Here is a 15,531-nt window from a genome sequence, read left to right on the forward strand (position 1 = left end):
AGCCCCAGTGTTTGTTGCTCAGGAGTTGTGCAGAGGTGTGATGAGCACTGGGGGCTCAGCCTCTGGCTGGCTTTGTGTGTTGGCCACCTGTACCTGTATGATCCCACTGCACTGAGTGGGGCTCTCGTAAGCAACATTACAGCTGCGGCCTCACATGGAAAGCTGTCAGCAAAATGACTTTGTTTCTCTTCTTTTTTCTAAGACCTTGGGTGTTTATTGTAAAACAATGTAGTTGTTATTGTTTTCTGAGCACAGAAGGCACATGCACCTCATTAATTCTTAGCTGAGGTAAATATGATCCGTTATGGAAAATTGCTGCAATGGGACATAACACAGGAATTTACTATTCTGCCATGTATTTGCAGGCCCAGACAGGAATTTCGTAAAGCCTGCCTTCCCTGGAAAATAGTAGCATGTCAATAGTGAGACCTTCTTGAAAAAGACATTTGTATCTACAGAAGTTTTATCATGAAAAGTTTTTCAGGACTAGATGAAAATTTCTAATCCACAGCAAGGCCAACATCAAACTAACATCCCTTAGTATTCATGCATGCATGGTGGATGATTAAAATCCTTCCCCCACCTTAACTAAGACTGTTCTGTCAAAGCTAAGTCCTTCAGCCTCTAACATTTAATGTAGTTTCATGCCCAGTGAATACTTATTTTAAAAAACCAGTAAAACAGGTTTCATGGGGAAGGATAACAACCAAAGAAAAAGGGGTGAATTGATACTTCTAAGAAAGCAGGATTCAAACTCATGTTTTAAGTCAGGCGACACAAGGTTTTCTATAGTGCAGGCACATTCCCCTAACACAAGTGTAAAAACCACTAGGTGTGGAGGTTTTCTCCCCTCAAAGAACAATGCAAAGCCTAACTTTTGCCCTATTACAGACCAAAAGCTCCAAAGGTCAGATCTCAGAAAGCTTTGTTGAATGGAAAAATTATTTTCATTTGCTTAGGCTTCTTTGTTTTCAGCACCTGAATCACAGCAGCAAATTAAGCAACTAGGGAAAGCATCTGTTCACCAGGACACAGTAATGAACAGGAAGAATTTGTGCTGTGAGGGGTGGCGTCTTCCTGACATGACTTTGATTCTTGAAATGACAGTTAAGAAAAAAAACACAGTTCAGTTTTCTTATGTTTCAAGAAACCCATTAACAATGAATAACTGTTGAGCTGAAAAGGAGTTTGTTCAGGATTCACTCTAGAACAACTTGCCTGTCCACCAGAACTGTTCTGTGTAGACTTCTGGCCACAATGAAATGCACTGCATTAATTAAAGCCAAACAGAATATCAAGGTCTACATGCTTGCTCTCTGAGTGAAGACTGAAGTTCACGGACACTATGGACAGTTTCTCACGGATGTGGTTTCTAAATTTTTCACTCTTGACCTGCCCCTATGACTGTGAGATAGAAAAGATCATGTCTGATCCTTAATTTCTACTTAGTTGTGTATGAGTTTTGCAACATAAGTGGAAACCACCTGGGCCACCATGCTGGGCAACTCCATCCTTAGCTCATGTTCCCATGACTGTCAGGGTGGTGGCTGCTCTTGCCCCTGCTTAGTGACAACTGGACACCCTCCTTCTAACAAAAATTCTGATATTCTTACAGCTCTGCCCACAGTGCTAATTTAAAATGCACAGGCTAAATATTTCTCATGCTCAGTTTTAAAAAGATAATGAAAATGAGAAAATACTCCCTGACACAAGTTATAGCTGCATCTGAGTAGTTTTAAGAAACAGGTGAACCCAATACAGTAAACATTCTTTCTGAACTTTACCACTGAAATACAGAGAATATAATTTTAATTTCTGTACAGAAGAGACAAGTTACAGCTTTAAAGGGTTTTCTGATGCACAAGTTATTTCTGAAGAGAAGAGGAGATTCCATCTGAAATTAACCTGGTTCAAAATGCATCAAAAAGCTAATACCCAAGGAAGCAAGAAAAGAGTGGACTTACTGAATTTTTGGTGGCTCTTCAGGAACTTTTCCAGATTCACAGAGGGGGGTCTGCTGGGCTTTTTGGGGGGCTGGCCCAGATTGGCCACTGAAGGCAGGATTTTCCGTTTGGGCATTCTAGAACTCCTGTTCTCATCCTCTTGTGATTCACCTGATGGTCTTCCTGCAGCAAGAGCCGTATTCATCTTATGGAATTTACGAGAAGAACCTGATTCTTCCTCGGAGATTTTCTTGAGGAAGATGTTCTTGGCAGCACTCATTCCCTTCTCTTCAGTGTTTTCTGCCACAGTTTTGGGGGTTCCTTTTGATAAGCTGGACCTGAGGCCAGTACGCTTCAGAGCTGTTTTAGGAAAAGTACTGCCTGGAGCTTCTGCAGCAGAGTTATTATTTTCACCCATTTCCTTTGCTTCTTGGCCTGCATGTATATTTGTTCTAGGTCCAGACTGTCTTTGCAGAGAATTACTTTTATTAGAAGTGTCTTCCTTCTGAGATACCTCATTGTTTAGAGAAGGTTTCCGTGCAAGAGGTGGTTTAGAAACAAGAGGCTTGGGCTCATTTTCTTGTGTTGCAGACCTTAACTTTTCCTTAACTGCAGCTACTTTTGAGAATTCCGGTTTTCCCTCATTCTCCTGTGATGCAAAATTTAAATTAGGCTTTGATCCTAGAGGATTTTTTTCTTTATCAGGAGGAGCAAGGTGCTTGTTCCATGCAGGTTTTGGGTTCAAAGGCTTTGGGTCCTCTTTTGACGGGTCACTGGTTTTGATAGAGAGTTTACTGCATCCAGCTTTTTCATCATTTCCTCTGTTAGTGGGCTGAAGCTGAACACCAAACCTTTGTGCCACTGGGTTTAAATGTGGTGGGTTTGGATCTTTCTCTGGTTTATCATCACTTGAAGGCTTGACTGCCAGAGGAGGCTTAGGCTGAGCAGGTTTGTGAAGAGTACTGGGTCCTGGACAAAATGCAGTACATCCTTTATTTGTAAATTTCTCAAGTGCTGCTTTCCTTGTCTGTAATCCTTTAGGGGCATCTTGTCTTGGGATTTTGAGGGGTCGACTGTTTGAAGGATCCTCTGTGCCTCTGTTAGATCTCTCAAATCTCTCCATGAGTAACTTCACCCGTGGCTTCTGATTCTAAAAACATAAAGAAGAGAAAAACAAAGGGCAGAAATGGGAAAGTACTGTTGCAATGTTCACAAATACTGTACTTTAAAGAGTTTCCTGGTCTGAGGCTTTACTACTGCTGATTGGCTGAGGAGATGCTGTAGCTCATCTTCCTGTAGAGTTAACAGAAGCTGAGCGTTTTGTTGTATCCTTGCAGCATTTATACGATATTTTGAAATTTTCATTCAGGTGTTGCCTTTCAGGTACTGCAGGTCCTTATGGGCCTATTATAACTTCTTTTACTTTTTTTACTTTTGGAATTGTGAACTGAACACATAATAAATATAAGAAATTACATATGATTTTAAAATCAACCTACCTAAAAATATTATTTTCCTGTGATAAGAAGCTCCTGTACTGGAACCTAGAGGAATCTACCAGATTCATGTTATTCCTGCTAACTCTTTGGAGAACTGCAAGCTCCTTTGTGAAAATAAATTCTTCTGGTTGATGTATGTGCGTGTCAATTTTTCTTTCCTTTCTTAGCAATTTTTTTACTTTCTGCTCCCCGCACTCTGACTTTGTCCTTATTTCTCTTTTCCATTTTGAATATCTGAATAAAATTGTGCATGTGTGGGCAGTAAATGAAAATATGTGAAGTAAAATTAAAATGAATGAGAATTTATTGTCAAAGTCAGATATTGTCAAAGGTACTAAATTTCTTATTAAAAAAAGGAATTTAAGTAGTTACAAGAGAATAAAATCCAGCTTCATTCAAAAATAGATGTTTTAATTCGTCACCCCAATTCATAAGTTTCAGGACCCGTCTTAACTATGAACAGAGCCCAAGAGTTCAATACATTTGAATTCAGGAAAAATAAAACACATCACAGTGCAGGATGGGAGTAAAAGACAGTGAGCTGGTCCCACTGCACTGGGCAGGGGCCACCTTTGGGCTCCAGGAGCTTTTTTCCCATTTTACAGTGGCAGCAATTTTACTTCAATAATAAAAGCCTCTTAATTGGGCTTTTGCTCCTTTTGCCTTCTGTTCAATTGTATCTCATTACATAAATAGCCTGTTAAGTTGGAGTAGTTATATATATATATAGAGAGAGAGAGAGACTTTGCAACTTAAAGGTAACTATCCCAGTCTTTTGGCATTGCCAAGAAGTTAAATCTTTCCAAACTGATTTTGTTGAGCCACAAATTACTTACATTAAATGCAGCCAAAACAAGATAGACATAATGAAACCTATACCCAGCAACCACATTGTTGGGTATTTTTGTACATATAAAGAAGGGAGGAAGTACACATTTACTATGGAGATTATCAGGGTTAAGCCATATACTGCTGTTTGATGCATACACACTCACACACACACATACACACACAGACAATTACATTGCAGAGGTATGTATATGCGTCACTAATCATTCAAGATTTGTCCCACAATACCTCACAAGGCCCTGATTTTACCCAGGTTAGACAATTCAGTGCCAGAGAGAATAATAAAGCCTTTTGTCTCTGATTTCTTTTGACTTTGTACTAATTAATGATTTTTTTCCAAAGGTCTGTAAGAAAATCTAGACCACCAGAGATACTGTAATTATACCTTATGTCTGAAGTCTTCACACCTTCTAAGTTAGGATTTGATCACCTGCTTGGCCAGCTCAGCTACTCATTTCTTTTGAAACTCATAGCAATAAACTAATTTCTACTTCTTCTATTTGAAATATAAGAAAATTGCAATAGCAAGATTACATTAATTACATGAATTACATTCATACATGCTTGTGTATGCACTGAACCATTCATTCCTGCCATGCTAGGAGTGTCAGTGAATTTTTAGAAATAAATTTCTTCCCAACACTGTGAATAAACCTTGCCCTAGTCATGCATATTTACAGGCTCAGCAAGAGGAAAAGGTTCCTGGACATGGGGAAGAGTTTACAATTAACAATAAAGCCTCTTTCATTTACTTGGTAAAGGATATAGTAAGAATCAAAACAGTGAGAAACTTGGTGAAAACTTTCTGCTTCTCTTTAATGTACATCACCAGCTTCTGCCATCAAAAGCTGTGTTACAAGCCATGCAGATTTTAATGCAGAGCCGGACTGGTCAGGCAGAGGGGAACTGGGGAAAAAAGAAAATTTTTTGTTTGTGGCCCTGATCATAGAGTAATCACGACAATTTCTGTGCTTCCCCTCCCAGCAGTGACAACAGTTACCTACATCATTATCACATACAGTAGGTTGTAAATCATGAAATGGGAACTTGAAAAGATTCTGAAGAGAGATGAAGTTCCCTCTACCCTTCCCCTCTAGAGTGCAAAGAGTCCGTGCAAAAGAGGACTCTCATGCAAAAGCTACTTGGATTATTTTCTGAACTTTGATCTCTATTGGAAACTCTGTGCAAAATATTTTGGCTTTTCAACTTTTGATCTGAACTGCAAGCAACACATAAGGAGCACAGTAAGATTTCCTTTATTACAAGATGGTTGCATTATTCAGATGTGTTTGCTCAAATCTGGATCAGTACCTATGTGTTAGCTCTCATGCCATAGATACATTTTTATACACAGAGCTTTCAGAGTCTCCCACTGCCTTCAGCAGAGACTCACAGAGGTATCAAGTTAAACTTGTACAGAATTGTTACACTACACCTTAGTTACACCTCAGTGTTAACGAATGCAATTCTCCATAATTTACAATATGGCTGCACATTTCTGTGCAGAAGTACACTGTAATGAGAACATAAAAGTACATAAAAAATTCAGCTGTATTCTTCCTGAGTTTAGTATGGATATTCCAGTCTCAACTGGAAGCCTAAAAAAAAAAAGTTGGTTTTCTCTTTTGCCTTGGCATATATATAATTTTATTATTTACTTTCCTGTCTTGGTGAAGCCAAAATATTATTTCAGTTCAACTTCCCCTTGAGGCCAAGTTTCTTTAAAAAGCAACACTGGATCAGTGAACAGAATAGCAGATGTGTGTGCATACAATCATTAATTAGGAAAATGAAAAATATGTAACTTCTGACTGTACAAAGAATTAATTCAAAATACATGCAGATTTGATTTATAAAGGATAAAATTCCCATATTTTCTCAACTGTAACTTTTACACTTCGATTCCAAATTGATGGGGTCTAAATATACCCTTTAAAACTTAAAATTAGATCTTGGTGAGTTTGTTAGAGAGTAATAAAGATTATAAAACTATCCCTTTAAGAAGAAAACGATGCTTAATTATGAATTCTTTGATAATGAAATAACCAGCGAAGTTAATAAGCATTAAGGGAATTGAGCTCCAACCTATGTGCAGGATATAAGGAATAAGAAAATGGACAAAAATGGCAAGAAATTACACGGAGAACTATAGAAACTATAGAAAATTACAGATGTGAAAATTATTTTGCAACTTCATATAAGTCTGATACAACTTCTACTGAAGTTGGTCGATTTGAGGCAGTCTAGCTTTTTGTTTATGTGGCAGCTCCATTCTGAAATTGTGATAAATTATTGCTTGACTACTTTCTTTTCCAGTCACCTCAGAATTATCATTATGCAAATTTGTTGTTTCCAGAAGAGATTTCCAAACTGCTTTTCTTCCCCTCGACTCTATCTGTAATTACTAGTTCAAGAGTCCCTCTAAGAGTAAGTGCAGAATTTGGAAAGTGAAGTTGAGAAGTTGCAATGCTCCGCACCTACAAATGGGTGTAGCAAGCATGAAAAGAAGACAAAGAGACACAGTTTGCTTATAAAAGACTTGCTAATAGAATGGTTGGTATGAAAGAGAAATGAGCCCTCATCAGACAATACTTAAGATGAGGAGACAGGCTATTCTTCTGTCTGGGGTGTCCTCTAGGATGGAGAAGATGGAGAGAAATCTAAGGGATTCCCCAGTGAGAGGCTGACAGCCCCTGAGTTATGGTAAGAGCATCATTTCAAATATCCCTCTAACACCAGCAAGAAATCCAGCACACACATGAGGACATGTGGTTGTCAAAATTTGACAAGGCAATATTCCAGCCTGGTCACTGTGTAGTCTGTATCTTTTTAATTGTGCATTCCTCTACACCCTTCTTATCTCTCTTTTGCCACTTTTTCTCCCTTCTATTGAATCATAAGACTATCTATTCATACTGCAGAAAAATAAAAGGCCAGTTCCAGATGAGTTTGAGGCCAGGATGAGGGAGGGCATACGGCTTGACCAGAACAGTCAGATTACATCCCATCTTGTTCCCAAACTGTTTCTGTCAAAGACAATGCATGAAGTCAAAGTATCAATGGAGGCACGATCATCTCTTCATTCTAGGTCCTAACAGGCTCACGACAAATTTTCTCTCTGCATGGCTTTTTTTTGGTACGTGTTTAAGTGAAAATAAGAACTATCAACCACTGGCAACTTGGTTTTCAACAACAGAAGCCTGGCTTCAATTTTTCCATCAAGAATTTGTATCTGATATAAACAGAATACTTCATATCCCTTTCTGGAAAATGATTGCATTTTTGTAACATGGTTTTTACATAAACACAAAATTTCATTATACTGAATAATTTTCTTTGAAAAATTATTTTTCCCGTGTGCCTTCTAATACCCTGTATCAATTATTTATTTTGGATTATTGTAAATTTTCTCATGATTTGCCCAGAAATGAAACAGATTCCTTTTCTCTCAGAACCCTACATATGTATAGTGTATACAGTAACTGTCTTATGAATGTCTTATTTGTCTGGTTATCCCACTAAAGTGAATGCTCCAAGTCTCAAGGAAGCAAAATTTGAATTCCTGTCACTGCAAAGTTTCTACCATTATTTTGAGAATTTCAGGATCCCATATGATTTTAAAGGAAATTCTGTTTAATTTAAAGACATTGAGTAGCATTTTGAATTATACCTGGAAAGGAAAATACTTTCCATGATGAACTACTAACAAAATGCATACACTGACATCTCAATCCAGAGTACAGTATTTTATGCCCTACCCATAATTCAACAAACAACTAACAAAGCAAAGGGAATAACTAAAAAACAATTGCCTTTGAGTGATACCACTTCTGCTATCATTCAAAATGCAAAGGCCACTTAAATTAGGACTACTTTTAGTAAAATTCTGGAGAACTAACTACAAAACTCTGAGAGAGAAAACTCCATTTTGTCAACTTAGCATCTTTTCAACTCCTAAATGCAGTAAAACCTACAACTAGTTAATTAAGCTATATTCAACACCCTGTACTGATTCTATTTCTTCTGGAACTTTCCATGCTTATTTTTAAGATGAACATGTGCAACAGTTTACCTGGATATCCCAAAGCTCTCCAGTATTTTGAAACAAGCAGTAAAACTGGCTCCCTCAATGCGACAATCCTCGGGTGTAACAAATTAACAGCCTGGTCTATTTGCTAAAGAGGAGTTCTGCTTCTCACAGAGGAGTTCTTGCTTCTCGCAAGATACACTTGTGGGTTTCATTATCATGAACAGTAACTGCTCTCCACAGGATATTAGGCAAGAAGTGCTGGAGGAAAAGGGAACTAAAGTGTGTTCAGACTGGTTGGCTGCTTCCATCAGCAGTAAGCACCATGTGATATCCAAAAGTATTGCATTTATCCCCTGTTGCATAGCCCTGTGAGGCGAACTCGGTGCACACAAGCCTGAGCTTTACAGAATAGCTGCTAAACAAATGTGTGAGGCAATTACAGGCATATAGGGTGGACTGGCCACAGGTCCAGCGCCCTGCTACCACTGAGAACCCTGCACACACGTCAGCTAGCATGTTCCTTCGCTGTCTCACATTCACCAGTGGGATCTCGAGATTCTGCTAGCCAGTTTTTAAAAACTTCTGTTATGTGGCGATATTAAAAATAAAAACAAAACTGTGATCATACATTTCTTCTGTCCTCCCTCCTGTGTGTTTGAGTTTGAAGGATGATATAGGATAGAAAGTCAATACTGAGAAAATAAGCTTCACAAGAAATTCTAAATGTGTGCTTGTGCTGAAGGTAAATCAAAACCACAAAGACTGAACCTCTTACAAAATACAGCTCAGTGAATTTGCTGGAGCAGTGCCTGGGGAGGAAACTGCAGAAGAAAAGCTGTATGTCTTTGAGTTTAATTAGAAGTTAACTGAGTCTTCCTCATCATCTACTACTCTCCTTCTGCACAAGCTTCTTAGTATTTTTTAAAATATTTTGAAGTGTTAAAGTAAAGCATAGAAAGTGCTTGATATTTCTAGCTTAATTTTACAAAAACTTGTAGCTTAGCTACTTCAGAAGTTTATTAGGGTCTGGATGGAGCTTATTTGAGTTAGAAACACTGCTGCATGCCAATGACTACTGATGTTTTTCTAATATAACATATTTTTTTGTAGTGGGAGAAACATCGTTCTTTATGCTATTCATTCAGCCAAACACTGCATTTTATTTACAAAACAGTATTTATCTGTGAATATAAACAATTATCACAGATGATAATGCATTTATTATTAAAACTACAGCTAAGTATTAGAATTTGTGACTTGCTGGTGTATCTGGCAGCCTTCACAATTGTTTTAAGATGGTAACTGTAGCAATAAAGTCATTTTATGCAGGTAAACACCACTGCAAGGGTTTGTTCACAGTATCAGCTCTAGACAAATCATTCAATGATCAAAGAACTAGCTTATCTTCACAGCTCTGAATGCTAGACAGTTCCTGTTGTCTTCTCTTTCATCCAATACACAAAAATAAATATATTCCTAACTGACAGAATGCTCATGAGAATGTAAATTGCAACAAACACAATGAAAATAAGTTTAAGCTGTGAATTTCTGGGAAACTTGCCTATCTGCAATATCCACCACGTGCCTCATTTTACATTTGCAGGTGCAACAGCTTCCTGAAATCTCTGGTTTTTTCCCACTTATTTCAGTGAAGGTTATTTGTGAATGATATAGGGAAATTAGTTTTTTTTAGGTGAAGAAAGAATCTGAATAAATTAGTATTTTAAGTAACAGGACCTGAAAGCAGTGCAAAGTCATTTTGCCTTTTTCACTTTTCACAAAAACAACAGGAGCAGCAACAACAAAATCACTAGTTCATATTCAAGGAAAACAAGAATGCTAATAATGCTAATGCTTTCTCATGTATACACAAGCCATCACGTTCTCTGTATAGATCAAACCTAGCATCTAAATTCCAGTACACCAGCGGTGTCTTACTGCTCTTATGTGGAAATGCTATGACTGCAACTTTATTTTTTTTTAATCAGAACATTTATCTGGATGTTTCCATGTAACTTTGGGAAAAGTGGCTTTTCAAACGTAGGAAATAAGTTTGTCAAAAATTAAGAAAAAAGAAAGGGAAGAAAAAGTATCAGAACCTTGGCCATTCAAGAAGAGTGTAGCCAGCAATCCTCCCCCTCTACTTGGCTCTGCTGAGGCCACATCTGGAATGCTGCATCCATTTCTGGGCTATTCAGTATGCGAAAGAAAACAAAATACTGGAGAGGCTTCAGCAAAGATCAGAAAGATGATTTAGGATGTGAAGCATCACACTTGTGAGAAGAGACTGTGGGAGCTGGGTATGTTCAGTCTGGAGAAGAAAAGACTAAGAGGGGATCTTATTAATGAATAAAAATATCTCAGAGGTGGGTGCCCAGAGGATGGAGTTAGTTTTTTTTCAGCAGTACCCAGAGACAGGACAAGGAGCAGTGTCCATAAACTAAAACACAAGAAGTTCCACCTCAATGTGAGTAGGAGCTTCTTTCAGTTGAGGGTGGCAGCTCACTGGAACACCTACCCAGGGCAGGCATGGAGTCTCCCTCTCTGGAGATACTCAAAACCCACCTGGACATGTTCCTGTGTAACCTCATCAGGAGGGCTGGATTGGAATCTACAGAGTTCCCTTCCAGCCCTAATGATTCTGTGAGACACTGCTGTAAACGTTAGTTCATCTTTTTAAGACATATTTCTTTAACCTACTGATGTTCTTAGCTCCAAAATGGTTTGAAAACTCAAGCACTTCCATCTGAATGCCTCCTGCTTTCCAATTCAATGGCCACAAAGAATATCATAGTCAGGATTTTGTTACCTCCACAGCTGTGTCAATATGACTGTTCAAGTTGCTGTAAACTAAAGGGAGACAATACAAAAATTTTTCTTTATCTTTTGACATTGTTTTTAGCCTGCTTCATTTCACTAACTGTAAGTGTATTATAGGATTCCAAATAAGGAGAGACTGTGTAACAGAGCTAACTGTGGGGGCGGGTGGGAGAAGAAAAAGGCAAAGATGACTGGTCGGGGCAGCCAATCTTTAAACATGTGTATATAGTGGGAGCAGGACTGGGGGACAGTATGTGGACAGCTGCATTAATATCATTAAAGCAGTTTGAAAAACTCTTTCCTAAGTCAGAATAGTGTTGCTCTGTAATATACAACACATGCAAATATGTGGAGCACAGAGCAAGAGAAAGTCAACATTACCAGGGTTTTTCACTGAAACTTTGCTTCCTGCCTTCTCCTCCTCTTGCTCACAGGGCTTTTGCCTCCTAGTTGTTACTGAACAGGTTATATTTCTGTAAAAAGCAGTCTATGCAGCAGTCAGGGAAGAAGTTGAAAAATTCTTTTAACTTTAGCACATTAGTGTAAGGTCCCCATATTCATGGTGAATGCTTAGTTTTGTACCATACAGTGCTTAGTGCAAATACCAGAGATTAATTCGGCTTTGTGTTAACTCCCTACATCTGTGACTAGTAAGTCTTGTGCCAGCTAATGCTTCCTTGTTTACTTCTATCAGTGATTAATATGTACTAGCTGATATCTTAGTTTTGAGAACAAGGATTGTGTGTCAAAGCTAAGAATGATAAGAGAAGTACGTTATGACCTGACAGTCTCAAGAAGAAAAGTTTCTCACAAGATCCACAACCATATCAAAACATTGAATTGTAATAATTACTATATATATATGTATTCAGGAAATGTGATGAATGTGAATTAGTTTCACAAATATAACCTGGTCTGTTATGTAATCCAACACATACATTTTAAGGATAATTCCCCATGCATCAAGTGTAACTAATAAAGTAATGCTGTTTTTCTTAACTAACAAGTGTGTTGGAGATTTTATTTCCCAGTTTTTGATGACAGGGGGACAGACTTGGCACAGAAGAAATAACATATTTATCAATAATCTTTGTACATACTTGTACTGAAAGCTTCAAACTACCTGGTTTTGTGCCGCTTCTGGGGTAACATTTTGAGTACATGAACCTCATCAGGGGCCAAAGCAAAGAGTCAGCAGTCCTACTTCACAATGCTGTGCCACTCCCCAGTGTCAGAGTTCTGGGGTGAAGTGCCATCTTGCCATGGCAGCGATCCTGTTACAGCATCATTTTGGAAATTACCTGATTGTCAGAATAAACCTGAATTCCTGAATACTGGCAGGAGCTTCTGCTTGCATTTGCTGCAGGCATGCTATGAGAACCAACATTTTTGGTAGGGTAAGTTTGTGTTATCTTTGTGTCTGCAGACAGAGCTAGACTTCCTCAAAAATGTGCTGCTGCATTTCCATCGCTTTCTCAATTGAAGGCAGTTTTAGTATTTCTGACAGAAGTTTGGTCATAAGCAAATTAACAGCATTTTCTTGTGTCTACATGCAGAGTCATGCTTATGAGAACAATCTGGCTTTCTAGATGCTGTTTGGGGAATACTGACATGCAGAATTCCCTGGAAGTTTCTCATCTCAGTGCTGAGGCTCTTTTAAATTCCTACTATTCAATATTTATAATCTTATAACCATACCCTATTATTAATATATTTATACTTGCCTGAACAGAGAGTGCAGAAATCTGTTTCCACTATTTATCTTTTTCTATACTACAGACAGGCAGGACTGACAAATTCAAGAAAGGACACTGCCAGTGTCCTTGCCCTGACTGTGCCTTGCGAGGGGCACGTTTCTCTCATGAAGGGAACCCCAGTGCACTCCAGGGCATCACAATCAAGTGTGTGTTAAGTTCTTGGTTTTCTTCTGGAGTTTATGTACAGTAATAAATCACAGTCCTTCCTCAGGACAGCTGAAGCTGAGGCAAAGTACTTGCTGTACAAAAAAAATCTTTGATGCAAAAAAGCCCAAAGTTGCTTCTTTTTGTGACTTGAGGAGAGCCCAAATCCCAAGGAATTTTTATTTCAATACAAAGCTCATATTCAGGCATTAGCTATCATGTTCAACCAAGGGATTCACCCGCACTGCCCTGCACTGCCTTCCATGCCTGTCCCTGACCCCCAGTGCCCACTGCCGTGTCACAGGCTCCTCTCTGCCCCTTTGGGCGCCGAGCTCACCCACACGGGGGGCTCAGGCGAGGTGGCTTTTGAATGAGGCTTTTTGTCCTGCAAGCAGTGTGGGTTCTGCTCACAGCAGCACTCCTGTGTTCTTTCTGCCTGGGTTCAGCAGCAGGAGCTCAGGGGGAATTGAAAGCAGTGCCACAGCAGAAAACAGACCAAATGGGAACACCAGGCTTTTGCTAAACCTCCCACAGGGAAACCCCCTGGAAGGTACAGAGTTCGCTATGGCATGAAGAGCCCCTAAGAATGCAGGTACAGAACTCACTATAGCATGAAGAGCCCCATAAATGCAGGCACAGAGCCCTCTATGGCATGAACCCCGAAGAATGCAGGCACAGAACTCACTATGACATGAAGAGCCCCATAAATGCAGGCACAGCCCCGTGAAACAGGGGCTGAGGGAGCTCAGAGAGTGTGACACAGCACCACTGTCACACACACCCCCCAACTCTGTCTCACTGAGGGCCACCACTGCTCACCACGGGTAGCTTGGTTACACGATTTAATGAGCTGAATTGCCGGTGATGTGAGTGTAGCTGCGATGGCTGAGTTTGCAGTAACCAAAGCCTCCTAGTCTGAGGCAAGGGGGATGTGGTGGCAATCTCGGTAAGGCAAGCTAGCCACTCAGACACTGGCTGGCTGGGAAGTTGCTAAAAGCTGTGTATGAGAAGAAATCAGAAGAAATTGGGGTGAGAGGGAGAATGGAGGAGCAGGGCAGGGCTGGGAGCTGCGCACGAGCAGTTTGTGTGGGGAGAGGGCCTCTGGCAGCTGGGGAGGGTTTGTCCCGGTGAAGTTTTGCTCCCTCAGTCCCCCTCCTCCGTGCCCCTCAGAAATGGCTGTGCCTGTGCCCCGCCTTCCGGCACCATCCGCTCAGCGACCCCGGCTCTGTGCCTCCCTCCCGGGCTCAGGCTGTCCCGGGGGGACGCGGGGCTGGATGGGCCCGGTGCAGGCCTGAGAGCGCGGGGGCGGCGATGGCAGCAGCTGCGCCGGGGAGGGGAAGAGAAGGGAGCGAGCCCGAGCTGCGCGGGGAGTGCACGCTGGGACGGCAGGCGGGAAGGGAAACTTTCTCAAGGAAGAAGTTGCTTCAGTTTCCACCCTGTATACCCTCATGTGAATGGCTAAGCAGGGGTTTATCAGCTGGTCTGGCTTCCCCTTCAGCATCCTACCCCCCCGCAGCTCCTGATACCAGGAGGAAGTGGGAAAGCAACAGGGAGAGCTTTAGCAAAACACTCCTGACTTCCCTTCCTCTTCAACATGTCCCTCCCTGCCTGCGCCTGGAGGCAAAAAAGGTGTGCAAAGAACCCATGCAAATACCTCACCAGGAGTTGTGTAAACCTTGTGAGAGGGAGACGGGGCACCCCACACTTTCATACACAAATTTAACAACCTCCTTTCCTGCCCTCTCATATATTAAACATGCATCAGCTCTTCAAGTCTCACCTGCTATTAGTGCAGAGGAGCAAAACAGAAACTCGTATTTCCTAAAAAGCATCCAAGCTGCAGGCAAGGTGCTGTTCTGAGCTGTTTGGCCTTCTGCACCACCTCAATGGGGCAGAAAAACCTTGGAGCTGACTTCTGTGCCTCCTCAAGTATCACCTAGTTCAGGTATCTCAGGCTTTCTTTGAGAAGTGGGTAATAAAGAGCCTTCACTCTTTAAGGTATCCTCCTTAAACCTCTGAGTGAAAGGTTTCAGATGAGAGCAGTTTAGTCTCTATTAATATCTGACGATTTAACAACAGCTCTTCAATCTTTTAATTTAAAAAGTAGAAGATCAGACCTACATTTGTTAGCTGTTTCCCAATTCATATTAGAGGGGTCATGCTGCTTTTGCTTTTATAAGATATTTGCTTAAAAACTCCCAAACAAACAAAATCTTCTAGATTTTTGTGGTCAATCTCAATTAGTCAAACAAACTCTGGTAAAGTTTAGAAAAAAGTGAGTCTTGATGAATACAGATTTACATCTTTCTGTACTTTATGTGTTCTCAAGAAGTTACCTGGCACAAATGAGGCTAAATTTGAACCCATCTGAAACAGAAAGCTCAAGTTAAATTCTCAGCTGCCAGGAACCTTTCACCACTCTGCTTCTGCATCTTTTCCCAGTGCTTCTGTGATAATTAGTCTTATTTATTAGAACTACATCTAAAACT

The 15,531-nt window shown here is 40.2% G+C and overlaps 1 protein-coding gene across 2 annotated transcripts in view; it reads right to left on the reverse strand.

Moving 5' to 3' along the window:
* FYB1 (FYN binding protein 1) overlaps positions 1–8,548 on the reverse strand; it is a 44,445-nt gene extending 35,897 nt beyond the window's left edge. For both annotated transcript variants that reach the window (XM_063180089.1, XM_063180088.1), the window contains exons 1-2: positions 8,364–8,548; positions 1,965–3,093 (exon numbers count right to left, since the gene is read on the reverse strand). In XM_063180089.1, coding sequence (XP_063036159.1) covers positions 1,965–3,066 — 1,102 coding nt within the window. In that variant the 5' untranslated portion in view covers positions 3,067–3,093; positions 8,364–8,548. The remainder of the gene's footprint in view (positions 1–1,964; positions 3,094–8,363) is intronic.
* Between the last annotated feature and the right edge of the window lie 6,983 nt (positions 8,549–15,531).

The sequence above is a fragment of the Melospiza melodia genome, chromosome Z (genome assembly GCF_035770615.1).
Source record: "Melospiza melodia melodia isolate bMelMel2 chromosome Z, bMelMel2.pri, whole genome shotgun sequence".
In the NCBI taxonomy this organism is placed as follows: domain Eukaryota; kingdom Metazoa; phylum Chordata; class Aves; order Passeriformes; family Passerellidae; genus Melospiza; species Melospiza melodia.